This window comes from Podarcis pityusensis (genome assembly GCF_964106645.2).
Source record: "Podarcis pityusensis genome assembly, chromosome: 1".
In the NCBI taxonomy this organism is placed as follows: domain Eukaryota; kingdom Metazoa; phylum Chordata; class Lepidosauria; order Squamata; family Lacertidae; genus Podarcis; species Podarcis pityusensis.
In genome coordinates this window covers 97,808,453-97,829,092 of record NC_138028.1, presented here as the reverse complement: position 1 = coordinate 97,829,092, position 20,640 = coordinate 97,808,453, and the positions used below count along the sequence as shown (strand labels likewise).

General features: G+C 37.8%; 1 protein-coding gene across 2 annotated transcripts in view; it reads left to right on the top strand.

Annotated features, from left to right (window-relative positions):
• The window catches only part of TMEM163 (transmembrane protein 163), a 70,878-nt gene that overhangs the window by 1,845 nt on the left and 48,393 nt on the right, over positions 1-20,640 (top strand). The window contains exons 1-2 of one of the 2 annotated variants that reach the window (XM_081008953.1): positions 111-247; positions 2,371-2,490. In XM_081008953.1, the coding sequence (XP_080865079.1) occupies positions 205-247; positions 2,371-2,490 (163 nt within the window). In that variant the 5' untranslated portion in view covers positions 111-204. Of the gene's footprint in view, positions 1-110; positions 248-2,370; positions 2,491-20,640 lie in introns of those variants that run through there. The other variant, XM_081008952.1, reaches the window with a different exon arrangement.

The window sequence follows — 20,640 nt, the reverse complement described above, 5'->3', positions numbered from 1 at the left end:
CAGTCTATTGTCTCCCTAACAGGCACCTGCCAAGCACGTGCCTATTCAATAGATTTGTGTGTTTTTCTTTCTCTGCACTCTTCCCATGGCATTCTGTTTCATCTGAAGCCAAGCAGCTCCCTGCCTGACTTGGAGCCTGCTCTTTGCTCTTCGTTCTCTGCAACTGCCCACAGTCCTTTTTCAGTTTCCGAGTTATAAAAAGGGATGATCCTATTCCCATGCAGCATTCTGGCTACAATCCTGTTGGGTATGATGGGTCGTTGTGCTTCCATTTTTATTTTTATTTAATTAGGAGCCGCTCTTCTAAACGAAATAGTGATATTTGAAGGCCTTTTGCAGTGGCTTAGTCGCTTTATAAGGATTGGGCAGTATATGCCAAGTTGGTCTATATTCAAGAGTTTGGGCTCAGGAATAGAGGGATCTTGATTCACCTGGGAATCATCTTCCCACTAAACATCTTCTATAGATGTAAGACGATGATGGTGAGAAGGAACAAAGGACCTAGTAAAAGATAATGGATGTATGGGGGAAATAAGACAAAGAACTCATAAGCTCATTCCTTGTCCCTCCCTTTCCATTGATAACAAACTCACAGGTCTGAGCTATTATTCTTTCCAAGGAAATGTTAGGAATAGTTTTTATTTTTTGCTTTAATCAATCAAAATGTCAATGAATTTATTCTTTTCTTTTTGAAATGCTAGGTCTGTAGGGTGTTTAGGTGCATTTTGATGGATCATGGACAAAGTATGAAGGTTTTAGCTTCAGCCTTTAGGGAAGCTTAGTCTTTTTCAGTGTCTAGTATAAAACAAAGTTGTGAGAGTGCCCTCTCTACTTTAGTTAGGATTCAGAGAATCTTTGTGTGTGACTACTGTATTTGGAATAAGAAAATGCATTAAAATTATTTTAGTTAATCTGAAATTTAAAAAGTCTGTGTAATACCAATTAAAGGAGCATATGCAAAAAACCAACTTCATAAATGTATTGTCAGCAGGAGAGTTTCTTTGTATCAATTACAAATTATTTTTTACAGACAAATGGGAAAAAATATCAATTTAATAAAACACATCACATCTTTCATTACATGTACTAAAATATCAAATGCAGTAATCTTCAAATGTGAACATGACTTTATAATTATAATATAGGCTTTCTAGCCTTGTCTGTGTATAAATTAACCCAGGTATGTGCCACAGGAAGATTTGAAGTCACATTCTGGATGGGATTTGCACTCATGATATAAGTTGCAAAGGTCTAGCGTTACCTGTGAAACTATTTTCATTTTATGTGTTTGGCTGATAGATGCTTGTGTGCAATCCCCAAAGATTTTTCACACATACAAGCACAATATGTTTTAAGGGGAACAATTTACCTGGTGACACATTCCTTTTTCCCCTGGAGGTAGTAAATTGTAAAACATTTGTCCAATTCTAATAGTATGTAAGATTCAAATATTTTAATGTAAAATGCATAAATTTTAATTCGAGTGGTGTTTAAACAATTTAGACTTGTACCATCTTTCAGAATCCAGTAGCAACCAAGAGCTGGTTTTAACTATTTTAACTATAATGTTATTAATTTTGCACCACAAATATGTGTTCTATTTTGGCGGGGCATAGATCCTCCTATTGCTCTTTTGGTATGGACCCCACTAATTCATTGGGGTTTTGTTAAGTCTGATCCTGTGATAGTTGGCTCATTTGTTGTCAAGAGTTAGCAAAATCCAACTGGAAATATTTATTCTATTCTTTCCAGAGATCACAGAGTGAACAAGACGAAGGGGGAGGGGAGCTTAATACATGAACACACCTGTTTTGTTTTATTTTGACTAAATTTTGCTAGAGCAAGTCCTTAGAACTGAAATACACAAAAAAACCCAACAAGCTTGGGGAGATGGCTGCACAACAATGGCGTATGTTAACCTCTACTGCACCTGCTCTGATTTTCAGAAATGCATCATATCAGCACCTTTATTTTGCTCTTCTATCAAGCTGCTGCTTGGTTTGTGCATCTGTTTCACTGGCACCTTAAGCAATCTCTCCCCATGCTCTTTAAGGTTTGATCAGGAATTGAGTGTGTGAATGCAAAAATCTAAAGATGTCTGGTTATTTTATGATTGGCTCCAGGTTGCTCCAGGCAGCAATTGGTACTCTTTTTTTTTAACCTCCTGTGAAATACAAAGACAAACCTGAACCCATGCACCTGCTTTAGCATTATTTATGGTATATAAATAAGGTGAACAGGATTTATCCTAAACGGGAAAAATACACAAGGAATTCCTGGTTTGGTTCTGAATGGACCTAATTTCTTTTTTTCTTTAAAAGGGGAATAAAACATAGCCCACACTGATTCCTCTTCTCATTCCCTTACCAGGTTTACTAGAAAGCAGCACAAGACTAAAACCGCATGAAGCTCAAAGCTACAGAAAGAAGGCACTGTGGGTTTCATGGGCTTCCATTATTGTCACACTGGCTCTGGCAGTTGCTGCCTTCAGTGAGTATTGAACATATTTCAAATCTTTCAGCCTTTGTCTTGGCTACCTGAATGCTTAAAAAGCCATACACTGTGCTGCTGTGTGCTTTTATATAGCTCTGCTACTGAAGTGACTTAGAGAAGGCTTGCCCCGTGCTTATAAATTAATAAAACAGCTGTGTGTATTCTTTTTTTCTTTTCCTTTTTCTTTTTTGCTGAAGAGGACATAATTGTTGAAGGTCAGATGAAGGAGCAGATTTTTGTTTCCTGTTATGGAAATGTATTCTTTTTTCTCAATAATATAAAAAATACAGTGAATTTAATTTAAATTGAATTAAGTTTAAACAAGCCTGTATCTTTCTTGGATGCCATTTAAAAAAAAAATACAGAGCAAAGGCAGAAAAATTACACACAAAACATGTAATATTTATTTTCCTGTGGCTAATAATACATAATTAATGTTTGGAGTACAATCTCCACCATTCTGATAAGATTATATGCTCCTTGGGGTACATTTAATGATGCCCATGTGGATCTGGCTTTTCTGCTTTAGGCTCTTTAAGTAAATATTCTAGAAAGCATCTATCTAAAGCAAATATTACTTTAAAAATCACATGAAATTAAAGGCTGCTTGCTTCATTTAAATTGAAAGATGCTAGCTCAGCATAGTTTAAATGTTACACACTTAGTAGCAGGTTGTGCTAACCTATGAATTATGCAAAATGTACTTTATTTAACTCTGTAGAGACATCTTGTGACGCGAAGTACAAGATTTTGCAGTAGCTTAACAGAAAAGTTAGTTGGCTTTTGTTTGGTTTAATATTGTTCATCATAAAAATAGTACTCCAGTTCTCAGAAACACACAGGACTTGCTTGTGGATTCTCAGAATATCATCTCTTGGTGTGAGAGAAGCAAAACTGGATGCCGTTGCAGCACATGTTCTTGTGCTAATCTGCAGTGATGGGCTACGGCTGAAAGCTAGTGTCAGCTCCCAAGGGGAGCTATTAGAATCTGGCCAAATGGGCTCTGCAATACTCAGCATATATTACTAGGAGTAATTTGTATGGCAAACACACACACACACCATGCGTCAATATTTAAAAAGAAAGAAGAAAAGAAAACGTGAAAGCAGGGTTTCCTCTACTACAAAAGAAATAAATCATAGACAAGAGAATTGTCCTGTTTCATTGGTATGATTTTACTGCCTTGGAATCAGAACAGCAACAATTATATTGTCCTCAAACAACGTTAATGATACCTTGGCATACAATTAGGGCACAAGGTAGTATTTAGGGAGACAAAATGGGTTGTGGCTTTTAAGAATTTTTCTATGATTTTGAAAGGGGAGGGCACATACTGGAGGTTTTCGATGGAACTTTGATTCTATAAATATGCCAACTATAGCGAGTGGTGCAGTTGGTTGAAATATTATGCTGTTGAAAAAGAGTGTGTTGCACACTTTGCTTTGTCCTCTTTAAACCAGTGGGGCTTAATTCAGAGTATACAATGCTGGGATGCATGAATTAGTCAAGTTAAAGCAATTTCCCAAGTATCAGGTTATTGCTATTAAACCTCTTAGGACATAGGAACCTACATTAAAGATGGAGGGGCACATTGGCTGGTATTCAACTATGTTTTAGAGTAGACCTACTGAAATTAATGGGCTAAACTTAGTCATGTTCATTCATTCAGTTGGTCTACTCTGAATAAAAACTGCCTTAATACCACCCATTGTATCAAGCACTGAAGTATCATGTGGGAGACCAAACAGTTTTTTAATTGATGTCATATCTTTGCATCTACAGCCACCTCCCTTAATATTTAAAAAACATCCTAGTAATAATAGTAATTGCCTAGAAAAAAATAAAGTGCCCTTTAGAGACACCTGTGTTTTTTAATACTGGAACCCAAGATATATCAACTTGCAAGTAGCATGAACACAACATAGCATCCAGCATTTCTGTTTTATGCATGTCTACTCAGAAGTGAACTCCAATGGGACTTGGTCAAAAGAAAATTCACATAGGATTGCAACCTGAGTATCATATAGGTTTTAAACCCATAGGCATTTTAATATAGTAAAATAGATTTATTAGGTACATAGCAAGAAAGGAACATGTTCACTGCTGATTTAAATGGTATAGAATCAAAGGGCCCAAGCTAGATAATACGTAAGTTGGACATCTGTGACAGGATAGCCTGCTTGCTTTATTTCTTTTTGGAGTAGTTGCAAGGGTTTCCAAATTTGATCAGTGGGGCTGTGGCAGTGGGCACTGGTACCATGTTTGTGATCTAATTTATCTCCAAAGCTGCTGTATGCACCATTAAAGAGAATATACAGACACATGTTTTCCCCACTAATAAGGCATGTAGGTCTTTGGTGGGATCCATGATAGGTAAGGAGACAAAATTGGGGGGGAGGTGTTGCTCACCCCTGTTCTAGTCTTGATCAGATTACATCTCCCCCCCGCCCCGATTATTCTTATTAAAATGATAATAGCAACAAACTGGGGATTCAATCACACATCGTCTAATCTTTTGACCCTCAGATCTATATTCTGCCTGTTAAATACTTGTTTTACTTATCTGATTGCAGCAGAATGCTATGTAACAGTATAAAGTGAACAGAATATTCAAATTTTATACGTTTGCTAAATGTCTATATAGCTTTCTAATCAATATAAGCATTTCTCTAAGAATGCTTGATTGATTTTCAGTTTGTCTTAATGTAACTTTCAACGAAGTTCCCATACCTTAGGTTTACAAAAGATTCAATACAGACACAATACATACCTTCAATGTAAAGAAGTATATGTTGGCTGATATGTAATTAGCTAATATAAAAATGTGTTACAGTGTAATTCAATATATCAAGTATAGCCTGGATAAAGTTGGAGTGATTTAATTTTATGCATGATTCAGTTGTTTGATGGTTCATTACTATAATGCTGCATTTTCTCCATATTTCATATTTCCTTTCATTTGTCAGCTGTTCCCATGTTTGGCCAATCTTTCAAGCTGAGATGCTTGCCAGACAGCTTGGTGATTGCTTCCTGTGTTATATGATTGACTTCTGCTTGTCATTTGGGATAGCTAGATTGACTCTAAGAATCATTTCCAAACACCTGCTATTTATGGCACTCTGTTTTCTAGCTTCTTCCTGTTCTGCTTATTCACAGTGGCAAAGTGTTAGCATTGAAGTCCAGTGATTTCTACCCCCCTTCTCTTGAGAATGCAGACCAGCTAGCCAACACTTTCGTTGGCTGTCAGGCTGTTACTGCTTTCTTTCTGTCTTCCTACATTTTCATTTCTTTTAAGATATATTCTGAAACCTCAGTTTATTTTTACATGCTGTTATTCAGGGCTCATCCAGATTTGCCCTTTCCTCAGAAGAAACCCAATCTTTATTGCCGAATCGGAACAAGTGTCAATTGAGTTTTCTCTGGGTTGATGTTTGTGCCAATTTATCGCTAAAGAGCAGGTTTTCTGGGGGAAAGCACTGGGGCAAGTGGAAAAATGCTTGGATACATGCTTTCTAGGCATGGGACAAGCACAAGTCTGGAAGAGCCCTCAGTCTTCATAATTTCCCTTCTGCTCTTAAGCAAACTTTTGCTTTAACACAAGAGTAGGGTGCATGAGATATTCAGATATATTGATGAAGTTATTAAAAAAAGATTCTGGAATGATTTTTTTCTCATTATAGTTTAATGAGAAAGCAGAAAAATACAGTCTTAAATGTATCTGTAGTAGATTCTCCAATCTTTATTTCAGGTCTGGCTAGAACCATTTTCCTGTTTAGCATTGCCAGGTTGCAACGAAGAAAAATTCATTAGATATTCTGGACAAACCAAGGATAATGAGGGATGATTGGAGCCAAGTAGAATTCAAAAAGCAGGATTATTTCCTTGTTCAACTTGAAAACCTGTTGGTTAATCTAGTTAAGGGCATGTCATTCTCTGAACTATGGAGGCGGAGATGTCTGGTGACAGTGCAGATGTCAAGAATCAGATTTAGGTGATATATTCTCAGCTACCTGAATAGTTACTAGATGCCTAATTTAATGTAGAAACTCCTTTAGAAACAGCTGTAGTGCAGCAAGATAGACTAACAAGTACTGTTCCCCATTGTTGCTATGAAGATTTGTCCCCTCCATGGAGTTTCCTTTGCTGTTGTCAGCAGAAATAATACTGTTGTAGATTTATGGGTCTACAGATTATGGCAGCTGCATGCACCGAATGAGTGCCTATCATTCATGATCAGAAGAGAATATACAGTTTGGGGTGCACTGAGAACATGTTTTGTGTGTTTCTTTTCGGTACATTTGGTACATTTCTTTTTGGTCCTCAAATTAGTCATAATAGTGATTTCTAAGACAATAGCATTCCTTAAGTCATCTTAAAATTCTGACACCTTGAATGTGCTTCTGGAGCTCAACATTCAAGAGGTTTGTTAACAGAATCCAAGAATCTGGAGGTTCACATGTAACATAGATATTATCCTAAAAATATACAACCAGGGAATGCTAATGCTTGTTTACACTTTCTCGATTCTCCCTCCTCCATGTTAAACATATTGCAATATTTACACCTGAGCCAGGGTAGTGCTCAGAACTATGAAACAGGTGGTTATTGCAGGCGGTGGGTCTGAGGCACTGAGAGTGCTCTCCTTGCCTGAGGGAGCACTAATGTTGAAGGCTAAAGAGCAGCAAGTTCCAGTGCAAACATGTAATTCCATCCTTGTTGAATTTCTGAGGAAAAGTGGGTTGGAATGATTGGGGGAGGATGTCTGGCTGCAATATGCATTTAACTTTGTGAAGTCCTGGAGAAAAAGGTAGAAGAGATGTGCCCTTTGACTTTTGAGTCTTTTTGTTTTTATGTCATCAGCAAGTTCAGCCTTTCTGAAGTTCTGGTAGCTGGTGATAGTTCATGTTTATGCTAATTCAAAATTAGGATTATAGTTAAGGATATATGTCATGGCTATTCAATTTTTGCAGTGGATTTCAAATTAAGGACAAAAATATGTGAATTATGCCAAATACTTGGGGAAATTACAGAACATTCACTTTTTAAGATCTTATTATTTTAAAAATATGAAATATATTTAAATGGAATAGGTTTTTCATTAATAACTACCAGCATTGTACCTGGAATTGCCAAGGGATTCCAATAAATGAAAACACTGCAGTTTGAAAGGTTTATTCTGTCATCTTGATTCAAATTGGTGTCCACCCGTATCAAAACATAGATGAAGACCTGCACCTTGATCTCGGGAACTATCATGCAGAATCTGGTCACAATATCTTAAGAGGTGTCCAAATGCATAGTGAACAAAGAACCAACTTTCCAAAATGGAACAAAGAAACAATTTTCCAAAATGGCCTGGCCTGCTCAAATATTTTTTTGGGGAACCAAAGTGTTGGATCCTATGATACCTGTGCCGATTAGATTTTCTAGCATGATACTCCAATTCACACATAGATATTCTAACTAAAGTGTAGTTCTGGTGTTAAGTAAAAGATCTCAAAAGGATTTCAAAGTCAACAAATACTTGCATGAAAATAACCATATACCATTGATCATTCACTTTTCATCAGTAAAACTTGGCTGGTGAATCTTATAAGTCCAGTTAGAATGAATTCTACTTACCTGTTCTAATCTTTCTGCACATGTAGAGAACAGTTTAATGAACATCATATTTTGGTTTACCATAAACCAGAGTGTAGCTTTTAGTGGGTTTAGTGTAGCTTATGGTGTATGTATGCAATTTGTAATTAAGTTCAAAAATGACTCACACTGTAATTTACATGCTTCTCAGTACCAGGTTAAAGTAGCAGCCAGCTGAGTATGGAGAGAGGAGCTTTCTACGTGTAGCTCCAGGTGTTTCATTAAAGACCAGATGGAGCAGTCTTATAATTTCATAAAAAATGACAGTAATACCCCAAAACAAATCTCAGTGGGATTGACACCTGTGCATCATAATCAGCGATTTTAAGAATATTTATAGGAGTATGAATTTTGCACACTTAGATATAGTCGGTCGCAATAAATACTTCTTTTCCATTGGAAAAGCAGAATACCCTAAACATGATCTACAATTTAGCTTCCAAATGCATGTGTTTGAGTTGGAGCCTGGTAGAATCTTTCCCTAATTACTGGGTACTAGTTACGTAGAGTGACCTATCAATAAGGCTGAGCCCAGTAACGAGCTGCATTAAACCATATGGCTGAGACAGCAGATTGGGTGAGATGACAGATTATGTCTCTGCTATCTCCCTGCATATCCAGTCACCAACCAATTACAACTCAATGGCCATTCAACAGACCTGCTTCTCCTTTCTCTTCACTCACCCACCCACTCCTGCTGCTCTCCCTCCCTCTGTTGCTCACCCACTTACTGCAAGAGCACTGTTGCAACCAGCAATGGAGGTGGCAAATTAGTGTAAAATGCCCTTCACTTTTAAACTGTATTTTGCCATTATTGTGGCAAAGTGGTGGCAGCTCACTGAGTGATTTTGCCCACAAGTCATTGTTCTGAGGACCATGCCAGCAGTACTGATGGCATTGCTTGTTCCCAGATTTACCCCTTCCTCAGCCCTCTGTACTACCTACCCTTCATTGCTGTTCTTGAATGTTCCTGAACTCTTGAATATATTTTTGGAAAATGTAAAAAGGCTGCAAGAGATGTTGGAGTTGGGCATGTATGTCACAGTAGAGTACAGGAATAAATAGTCTAGTAAGACTGCTGGTTGAAAGAAGAAAGATGTTTAAGATTTATTATTCCTAGTAATAATCAAAGCCATTCTGAGGACAAGGTTACATGTTGCGATCATGGAGTCCTTAACAGAAGGAAAGTCTCTAACACTAATTGAAGGAGGAGGGTGAAAAAAGAATAAAAACCTTCACCCCACCCCCCACCCCCGTTTCAGATGCAGCTTTACTTCCAACAGGAGAGAGGTGGAGTTGGTTAAAAATCATGTACCCTGTTTGGCTAGCTGAGGTGTTTGTTGGATTAATAACCATTTTGCTATTAGAAAGGCACAGTTGGATTCCACCTCATGGTTTTGTGAATCGTGGTATTTGAAATGCTTTGTAATGTTATTAATGAGGGTAAAGATCTCTTCAGAGCTAAATACAACATGATTTTAGAGCAATATTGTTTTACTAGGCCTTAAAAGACCAGTTCCCGATTCTTTGGAACAATAGACAAAAACTCTCATTGACTGAGTAGCAGGATGTTTGTTACCTTAGCAAAAACTCCACCCAATATCAGCAAGATACTATGAGCTGAATGTTTTAAGTTGACCTCAAACTCTTTATCAGATCGCAAGGAGTGGCTAAGAGGTGGTGTGGAAGAAAGGCTCACTGTATGATTGAGGATGTTAATCCTTTGAGTTAAATCAGCCCTTACTAATTAATGCTTGCTTCCTGACATGACAGACCTTACTGTTATGTGATTTACTGTGGCAGCCAACATTTATCAGACTATCATTTCCAGCTGTGTGGAACTAATAATACCCAAAGGAGCCTGTTCTATGGGTTTGATGTGTGGGGTGTTAGGTATGCAACACAAACTTATCATTTTAATTAACAAGTCTTGATATTTCAAAACATAATAGAGCATGACTAATGAATGTATTTTTAGTGAAAAAAGACAAAAAATTTTTTTCAATAGTGCAGTTTTATGGTAGGATAGCAATCTGCTATGAAATATAGAAAACAACTCTATAGTGTACTGTTATGGACAGAATGAATAAATGGCATAAGCAGGTTGATTACACGGTAGGAGGCCTAATATCTAATGTGAAATGAGATGTTGTATATATTCTGGGCACGGTAGTTTAACAGTTGCTGGGAAATGTAATTCAGGGTGAGGTGGCCAAAATTCTTTGAAATATTGTGCTTTGAGTGTGCTTCAAAGGTACGCAGCCTTTATAGAGTTCTTCTCTTATTTTCTCATCTGTTCCATGGTCACTTATCCTTTAGAACTGCTGAGATGCATTTGATCCCACTAGCATTAAAAATGAAAAAGGCCTTCTCTGGGCATCCTTATCATTGGAATTGAGGTAGCTTCTAGGTGCAGAGCCTTCTCAGTGATGGTGTACCAGTTGCGAAATGCTCTCCCCAGAGAGGCTCATCTAGCCCTGATTTTGCTGTCCTCCTGGATTTCCTTTTTATTTCCCCAAGCTTTTTAGTTACATAAACTACCAAAGGAAGTTGTAAAGGACCGTATAAATGTTCATCTGCCAGTCCTCCAGCTTTGATATAGGCAGTAATACCAGCCTGTCTTTAAAAGGTCGTTTTGAGGATTATTGAGTGTGTGAAACTCATTGAGCAGTGAAAAGGAATATATAAATGATAATTGTTATAATAAACCACTGAATGACTTCCAGAGCACTTAGTAACAGAAAGTAGTTGTAGCGGACATACCTTGGTTCACTGATGTAGGAATGGCAGTTAAAAATGCCCTGGCTTCTTTTAAAAATGCACACCAAAACTTCTTGTACTTTGTTTTCCAAGGAAAACAAGTTGTACCAGCTATGTATCAACACAACTACATCATTCAGATCTTTTGTCCTCTTGGTAAAATATTTTATGCAAGTATAAATAATTATGTAGCACAAGGTGCATAAACACCTGACCTTTCCTTGTAATTAATCTGTTTAACTGTCATCCAAGAGGTACCTTTTGCAGGAAATATAATTTAGGGTATGATATTGCCATCTGTGCTTTATGAACAGGTTGTCATGGGCATAGTGAATCCTACGCCAGAAGCTTAGTTTTCGACCTGTATGGTTTGATGCTGAGGAAGATGTACAACCATAGCTGTGTAATCTACAAGTTTTACTCCAGCTGGAAACAATAATAATTTGTCTATGCCTTGATACAAGTGTATGATAAATCAGCATAGCTGGATTTAGGTAAAATCTGGAATACTTTATAGTAATTTAAATCTGTGCCTGCAGGAGGCATGTGTCAATAACTGGAAATAAGATGTTAGTCTTTTTCAAACACTGCCACTAGCTGTATCGTGGATCTTTTTAGAAAGGTATGTTTTAAAAAGGAAGATAAAACATTAAAATGTGGATTGGATTAACATTCATCAGTATATTTCAACACTAGTTGTTTTTAAGCAGCATTTCAAGACGGTTACAGTCTACAGACTTCTGGGTTCCAACACACCCAGCTTTTTCACTCATCCTCCCCTCCACTTTTTCTTCTTCTTGTTGTTGCTTAACATCCATCTTGAAAAGAGATCTGGAGAACTCAAAAGGCTTGCTCACTATTTCTGGGTATAGTACTGTGATTTCCCTTCACAATGCAGGAATGGAGGGGTAGCTGTATCATTAGGCAGGGTTAAATAACAGGGTTAAGTCCCTTGAGCTAGCCTACTATTCTGTAGAGCAGTGTGGACATTATCACATTGCCGGTTTTGCAGCTGAAACTTAGTTCCAGTCCAGATGGAAGTGGGAGAATGCCATCTCCTCCTGTAGCAAAATGATTCATGCCAACCCTGGTGGAAGGAAGGAGGGAAGGAAGGATTTTCATTTCTTGAATTGAATGTCAGATTATTTTTGTTCATATCAGGGGGTTTTTCCTGCATATGCAGCTTCTCTTGGGAGTGAAAAAACGCAAAATGCTTTTGTATGTTCAACCGCGCCACATATTTGTATAATGCTGCTGTGTATTATTTTGGTCATAATATATTAAACAAAAGCATAATCTGAAAAAGGGTATGAAAACTAAAATTGTCAAGAGTTTGGTTAAATTCCTGTATCCACTTATTTGGGTATAAGCCCAACCATAACCTAATTAGAAACTCTTTATGAGTGCACGTAGGATTGCAGTTTTAAATAAATGTTTAAAAGTTTTAAAGCTTCACAGGGCAGTCCTAGGTATGTATACTCGGAAGTAAGTCTCACTGAGTTTGAGGGGACTTAATTTCAGGCAACTGTAAGTGTATATAGGATTGCAGCTTAAATACAGAAAACTTACTACTGTATTGGGGGAGAGCAGACAAGCAATTTCTTCATTTGTACTAAAACTTGGGGACATCCAGAGAAGTCAAATTAGTGTTGATCACAAACTTACATCGCATATACCACTTAAGAGTTAATAATTAACGTATGAAATGACAAGATATGATGGTAATTACTAGCTTTGAAGAAATGAAAGGGGAGAAAGGATTTGGTATATTAATGGAGGACAATTCTATTAAAAGCTGTGAGTCATGATTATTGAATAGAAACTCAGAGTGTTTCTTTATCCATCTCTTTTATTGGTGAGTGTTGGGTAGGAGAACTACAAATCCTCTCACCTGCTGCCCTCTATTCAATGGTTTCCCAGGAAATGTCTCTTGACTGCTCCTCTAGCTTTGCAGATTTATGCACACTCAGGCACACACAGATTCAATCCTCTTGAGCATTTGATTACTGAGGGGTTTTTTTTTATAAAAAAGGGCTACTAGTTTCTGAATTTAAGGCCTGTACAGTTGTACAGTTCAGCCTTTAATTAGGTCTGTAGCCAGGTTTGCATTCTTTTTGGGCCAAAAAGTGATAAAGGAGTGGCTTATTCTGTGCCTGTAGGACTAGACTACAGGAACTTGAGCAATAATTCAGGTAACTATTTAATCTTAATACCAGTCATCTGTTAACTCCTTTTGAAAATAACCTAGATCATAGCTTTTATATTTTTAATGTGCACTTGTGAAAGGGTTGGTATGAACTTCACAGATTAGCAGTTGATCATTCTCACTGGAAACTGACAAGGTCACACTGAAGTTATATTTATACCTGTGAAAACAACAAATGATGTTAACATAGCATAACATTGCATAAATGTATAGATTTTTATGGGTAGCATTTGTTTGCTGCTGGAGCTGCAAGTTGCTTTGGGTGATATTGATGCAGCAGCAAGAGTTTATGCATAACACTTCACATATTATAGGTAGGCAAGATAGAAAAATACATTCCCATGAGAAGGTAAACTGTTTTATATGAGAATTAAACAGCAGTTGTGCAAAAAACTATTGTATGAGAAAAAGGAGCTGCCACAGTAGCATTTGAAGTTTTCTATAGCATTTTATATTTATAGTATGTTTTCAGTCTTGTGCTGTCAGATTTTTCTCCAACCTAAGAAAATCACATTATTGCTTTGTAGCAAGGCAAAACAAACTTATCTATTTCCAGCTCTAAATTGAGCTAATAGATTGGAAATACTAAGTAATGAATTTGTTCAACAATGACATAAAAAGTCACACCAGCCACACCTCTTCTTCCTGGTTTCTGAACAAAGAATTTTACTCTGAGATCAAAATGATAGATTTGTGTGTGTGTGTGCTAGTATAAAAGTGTGGAAGCCTTAGATCAGGCATAGGCAAACTCGGCCCTCCAGATGTTTTGGGACTACAGTTCCCATCATCCCTGACCACTGGTCCTGTTAGCTAGGGATGATGGAAGTTGTAGTCCCAAAACATCTGGAGGGCCGAGTTTGCCTATGCCTGCCTTAGATATTGTCACAGAGTCAGCTGGTCAGTAAATCACAGTTCAGAGCTGGAGTTGTTAGAAAAACACAATCTTTACAGACTTAGCTGGGTTTCATGCTCAGTGAGCACAGCAGCTCATGCCCTGTAGGTCCTACTCTATGAAATCAGTTGCTGAAACTAAAAGTGTCTGCCTCCCCACAGCCATCTATGTGTTCTCCTCTCCAGGGCTTCTTCCGAACAAGTGGAGACAGCGCTGCATGCAGCCTATCTTTGCTTTGCCCATTTCATCCCTCTACTTGTTTGGGGAGTCAGGGGGGGAGGGGAGCTTGTGTCAGCAGGGAGGGGAGACACCCAGGAAACTCTACCTCTTGACCTCCCTTCTCCCACATGTCTGCTTCAGCTTCTGCCTCTGATGCTTGACTTCTCTGCCACATACTCTCCCAACTCATTGAGCCTTAATGCTCAATGCTTCTGACAGCTTCTTTCCCCAGACTTCTCCCTGTAACCATTCACCGTTGTCTCACTACCACTCCCTGGACTCTGAGCATTCTTCCCTTGATGGTTCCCCAGCTGGTTTCTCCCACTACTTGTCTGTGTCCAACCAGTCCAGGACAGATTTGCCCTTAGCATATGGCAACCTACACATCTTTCATTTACCACTGTGTAAGGCTCTGTGGGTTAAACCACAGAGCCTAGGACTTGCCGATCAGAAGGTTGGCGGTTCGAATCCCTGCGACGGGGTGAGCTCCCGTTGCTCGGTCCCTGCTGCTGCCAACCTAGCAGTTCGAAAGCACGTCAAAGTGCAAGTAGCTAAATAGGTACCGCTCTGGTGGGAAGGTAAATGGCGTTTCCGTGCGCTGCTCTGGTTCGTCAGAAGCGGCTTAGTCATGCTGGCCACATGACCTGGAAAGCTGTATGCTGGCTCCCTCGGCCAATAAAGCGAGATGAGCACCGCAACCCTAGAGTCAGTCACGACTGGACCTAATGGTCAGGGGTCCCTTTACTAAGGCTGTAGGATTACATAATCTGTAGAGCACATGCCAACCTATATTAGATTCTTGTAGCCATTTCTTTTGTTAAGAGCTAACCTTGTGGCTTTTTTTACATCAAGACAAGACAAGACTGATCAAATTTCATAATTTTTGAATAGCTCAAGAATATATCATGTGTCGTTAATGCAATATCATTCACTAGAAAAGCTAGCTGTGAAACATAATCCATCATACAAATGCTTTTGGGTAATGCACAACTCAAATCTTATTTGGAACATGATATTATATAAAGTAGACATTGTGTTACTCATTTGGCATTCATTGGCAAGCATGTGACCAAGGTCTCCCCCCCCCTTTTTTTTTACATTCCAAAACCTTTCCCTCCAAGCCCTTTGCTTTTGGCTAAAGTGTCTCAGACAAAATGGGAGTGAAAATGATGCATGTAGTAGTTCCTGAAGATAATTGGTACACTTTCTTCATGGGGGGAAATGAATACGGATATCCTATTTTCTGTATCCTGTGATACCTACCCATTTTCTTCAGATCCTTTATTTCTCCAGTCATTTGTTTGTGTATTCCAGGTTGTTTTTCTGTCACTGTCTTTGCTACATAGGTGTCATTTTTAGGAATCCACACCAACACACATTAGGAGAGCAATGGTTTCACAATGTAGAATAATCTATAAAACAAAACTGGCGTTTCATCTGTCACATGAGGCACAGGTCTTTCTTTCTTTCTTTCTTTTTATAAAAAGACCTTAATGTTCAGATGCCCTGTATGTGGGCTTAAAGTATATATTAAAAAGTAGCAGACAAACATGGATTTTTCAGTGGGATAGTTCACATTTGCTGCAACCCCCATGCTAATTCTTCAGGACCCTGGTGGGGGCTTCCACTAGACATGGATCAAATTGCTTTTTGAATACTGGTGTCTACAAGCAGGCTTTTCATCTGCAGCCACTATGATTGTGCAATTCCAGCAGCCTGAAAAAGACACTAAGAAATTTGCTAGCGAATCCCTAAACTGGTCCAATTCTATACTAAAATATACTCCTTAGCTCACTGCCTGGGCCTAGGGAGAAGATGCAGATATAATCACACATTAGGCAGTTCTAATCTCTCCTGAAAACGTGAATCTGGAAAAAGTAAATAATTTCTGGAGAAACATATCACAAGGCAAAGTAGTACAACTCATTATCATCACTGTAACAAATTTACCCTGGAGATAAATGCATTTCATATGATGAAATCTTACTATAGTGATATTTATAATGCAAGCTGCTGGGATTTTAAATGGTTTTTGATCTCCCACCCCCAAATCTGACACTGATTTCCTGAAGAGCATCTTGTGTGAAGAGACTTGCACAAAACCACCAGTGACAGGACAGAGTCTTGACCCAGACTAACTGCCCAAATTCTCAAAATTTGCTTAACTTGTGTATATATATGCAAGTCATTTTTCTTTTTTTAAAAAAATGATATTTATTAAAAGTTTAAGAATTACAGGGGGGAAAAATAACAATAAAAAAGAAAAAGAACAATGATAAAACATATAAAAGCCATACAACAATACAGCAAAAAAGAAAAACAAAAAAGAAACTAAAACATACATCCAGTATTCCATATCTTTACCTTTCCTTTACTTGTTTCATCGACCTCCTCATACCTCCCTTTTTTTGTATTCTAGTTCAATTCACTATTTCAGCAAGTTCTTCCCATCTTTCTCAATTTTTATTCTATAATTTGTCTTAACAGTCTAACCTTAAATTTTTTCAATTTAACCCATTATCAATCAACTTTTACTTAATTCTTTGTTGCATTTCTACTAAAACCATGTAACTTCATTCCCGCATCCTTCTAACACTCATTAATTTTACAATGTTTCTCTAAGTATACTTTAAATTTTTTCCAATCTTCTTCCACCGACTCTTCTCCCTGGTCTCGAATTCTGCCAGTCATTTCTGCCAGTTCCATGTAGTCCATCAGCTTCATCTGCCATTCTTCCCTGGTGGGTAGATCTTGTGTCTTCCAATACTTTGCAATGAGTATTCTTTCTGCTGTTGTAGCGTACATAAAGAAAGTTCTATCTTTCTTTGGCACCAATTGGCCGACCATGCCCAGGAGAAAGGCCTCTGGTTTCTTAAGGAAGGTATATTTATATACCTTTTTCATTTCATTATAGATCATCTCCCAGAATGCCTTAATCTTTGGGCATGTCCACCAAAGGTGAAAGAATGTACCTTGAGTTTCATTACATTTCCAACATTTATTATCGGGCAAATGATAGATTTTTGCAAGCTTGACTGGTGTTATGTACCACCTATAAATCATTTTCATTAAATTCTCTTTTAAGGCATTGCATGCCGTAAACTTCATACCAGTGGTCCATAACTGTTCCCAGTCAGCCATCATAATATTATGTCCAACATCTTGTGCCCATTTAATCATGCAAGTCATTTTTCTTGTATTGACTATTGGCATAATCCTAACTGATACCAGTAATCTATTTTAGGAAATGTTAGTATTTACAAATAAACTGTTAGACAGCAGGATTTTTTCCCCTGACCGAAATACTTGAATTATTCATAGATCATGCCTGCCAATCATATACTGGTCTCTTGAGAAATCAATACTGTGCCCTATGTTAGGTTATGATCTTTGTTCTGTCAACATCTTGCTGCTAGATTAGGAATTCATACATGTGCAAAAAATACCGTAATAATAATAAAGTATAGAAAAAACTGTGATGTTTTCTTCACCACTTCATGCAGTTCGAAGGACATAACAACCTTAAATCAACCATCCTCATAAGAATAAAAAGAAATAGCCCTCCCTATAGGAGTGCTATACATTTCCTATTCTCTTCCATACTTTATATTGTAAATACCACTACTACTACTAATAATAATAATTTTATTATTTATACCCTGCCCATCTGGCTGGGTTTCTGTAGTCACTTTGGGCAGCTTACAGCCAGGTACATGATGCTTTTTCCTTCTATTAAAAAAATACTGAGATACATTGTTTTCATTTATTTATTTTTATTTATATACTACCCTTTATCAAAAGATCCCAGGTTGGTGTACAACATTAAGAACATATTTCACAGATCACAATAATAAAAACATAATAAAAACCCTAAGAATAGACAGCATAAGGATAAAATAATCACAGTAGCAGTCCTCCCCCCATGGCCTTAACAGGCCACAGATTATTTAAAGTGCAGAGGTCTGGGTAAAGAGGAATGGTTTTGCCTGGCACATAAAGACATGTAATAGGCTCGCCTAGCGTCGTCATCTAGGAAGAGCATTCCACAGGGAGAACCACCACAGAAAAAGCATGCTTTCGTGTTGCTGCCCTCCAAACCTCTCAAGAGATATAAATAAATATGACAGGACAGGTATAATTTTGTTCATTTTGTACTGAATGGTCAGAATTGGCTTTTGTTTTCAAAATCAGAAGTAAAGCAGGTTAATCAGCTTGCTAGTTTATCATAATTCAAGGCACTTTATTATGAAGGTATTGTTAAGGTATTGTTTACAAAGATTTATACTGGTGTTAAAAGTTCAGCTCAGACTTAATTTTTCTTTAATTTGTTTTTAAAGATTCCGTCATAAATTAGGATTCTCAAACTGATAGGAAAGGGCTAGTTATAGGTTCCCTATCACAGCCTAATTGTCTGTAATACTGGAGTCTAATTCATCTAATTGTCAGGAAGAGAAATGATTAGCACTTTCCCCCCATTTTGTAATTAGTACTTGGTGCTTCTGAATCCCATATCAGATTAAATTCCTGCTCATATAATGAGTTTAACATGGTTTCATGGGCTGATAGATAATTATTCAGTGACAGCAATCGCTGGATAGTTAAGACCAGGCATGGACTTTCTGTTGGTTCCTGAGGATTCCAAGCTTTTTAGGTCACATCCTAAAGAGAAATGGTAGCAGTCACAAAAAAGATGGTTGACTTCTCTATGCTTCCTTGTAGTGTGTAACAGCATTATAACGTTGTGATCATTTCCCCCTCAAAGCCTTTGTAATGGAAAATATCCATTTCTTTCCCCCTCAAAAGTGCGTATTTGCAGGAACCAATCTATGGTTTTGATAAGTGTTTGGGTGTGTGTCAATACAGCAATCTTTTTGTTACTTGTAGGTTGAACATACTGATATGCAGCTAGTATTAAGGTGCTGGATTGGATAAGATACATTGAGGGGGATTTCTAGACAGGAAAATACAACAGGAATAGCGGGCAATGCAAATGAAATAAAAATGGTTACAAGAAACAGTGGAATGACAAGAAGAACAAGGATATCACAGCAGGTAGACTATTCATTTGCTGAATGCAATTTTATTTAATTCAGTAGCATTCATTATCTGGCATGCATTACCAGGCAATGAATGAATGAATGAATGAATGAATAAACAAACGTGCAAATGTAATCTGTGCATTTTTCCCCCTCTTGGGATTTCCTTCAGCTGACCCGCTTGTTAGTTTATATCCTATGCTCTAGATATCCTGTTTAATGGAAAGGGATTTAAGAACATCCTTTTAGCAAGACAAGGCACACACCTTGTCACAACAGTCTTTCTCTAAGGCATGTCTAATACATGAGATTGGTGTTATATAGTCTTCTTCCCTAAGTGTGTCGTATTGTGGTTAAACCCAGAACTAGCACTAGGTAGCTGTTACAGCTCTGACAAATATGCCCTGCTCTAGATTAATTTGCTATACTAGAGGAGAAAGTAGGGTAGTGGATGGTGTACCTGCAGCTGGTGTGGTGAAGTGCTGACCCCCAGCCCTGATCTAGCCTCCCAAGTCTTTTCAGTAAACCACTTGGCACCGTGGTTACAAATTTGCTGGTTACATAAATTGCAGTAGATGGCTCAGGAAAAGCTGGTGATCAAGGTCCCTGCCACTGCCCCACTGCTTGTTTTCTCTTTTTTCACTTATAATATTTAATTGGTTTTGTTAAAGTACAAACTTAACAAAAGGAAACAGAAATCAAAGAATCAAATGTGTTAATCACAAAGTGTCACAGCCTGGAAGGACGAAAGATACAGTGTAGCTCCAAAGCAACAATGAAGACATGTAAAAACAAAAGTACTTCCCCACAGTTTTACCATTACTGAGCTTGAAGTTGTATAACGTCTCAGATGATCCAGATGTTTGCATATACTGGTGAAACTGAGCAACCATATATCTCAATATTCTTAAAAGAAATAAAATCATGATGAGTTTTCTTTTTTTTTGCTGTACATAAGAATATAAGACAAGCCTGCAGTATCAGGCTAATTGCCCATCTAGTCCAGGATCCTGTTTTCACAGTGGCCAACCAGTTGCTTGTGGGAATCCTGTAAGCTGGACATGTACTCTGCCCACTTGCAGTTTGCAGCAACTGGTATTCATTCGGTGGCATACTGCCTCTGACAGTGGAGGCAGAACACGGTCATCACGGCTAGTAGGCATTAATAGCCTTATTATCCATGAATTTGTCTTAGTTCTCTTTTGAAGCCATGCAAGTTGATGGCAATCGCTGTCTCTTGGGCAAGCAAGTTCCATAGTTGTAAATATGCAATTTTCATAGTTTTAAATACACAGCATGGTGAAGTATTTTCTTTTCTCTGTTCCAAATCTTCCAACATTCAGCTTTATCGAATATCCTTGAGTTCTAGTGTTGTGTGAGAGGGAGACATTTAC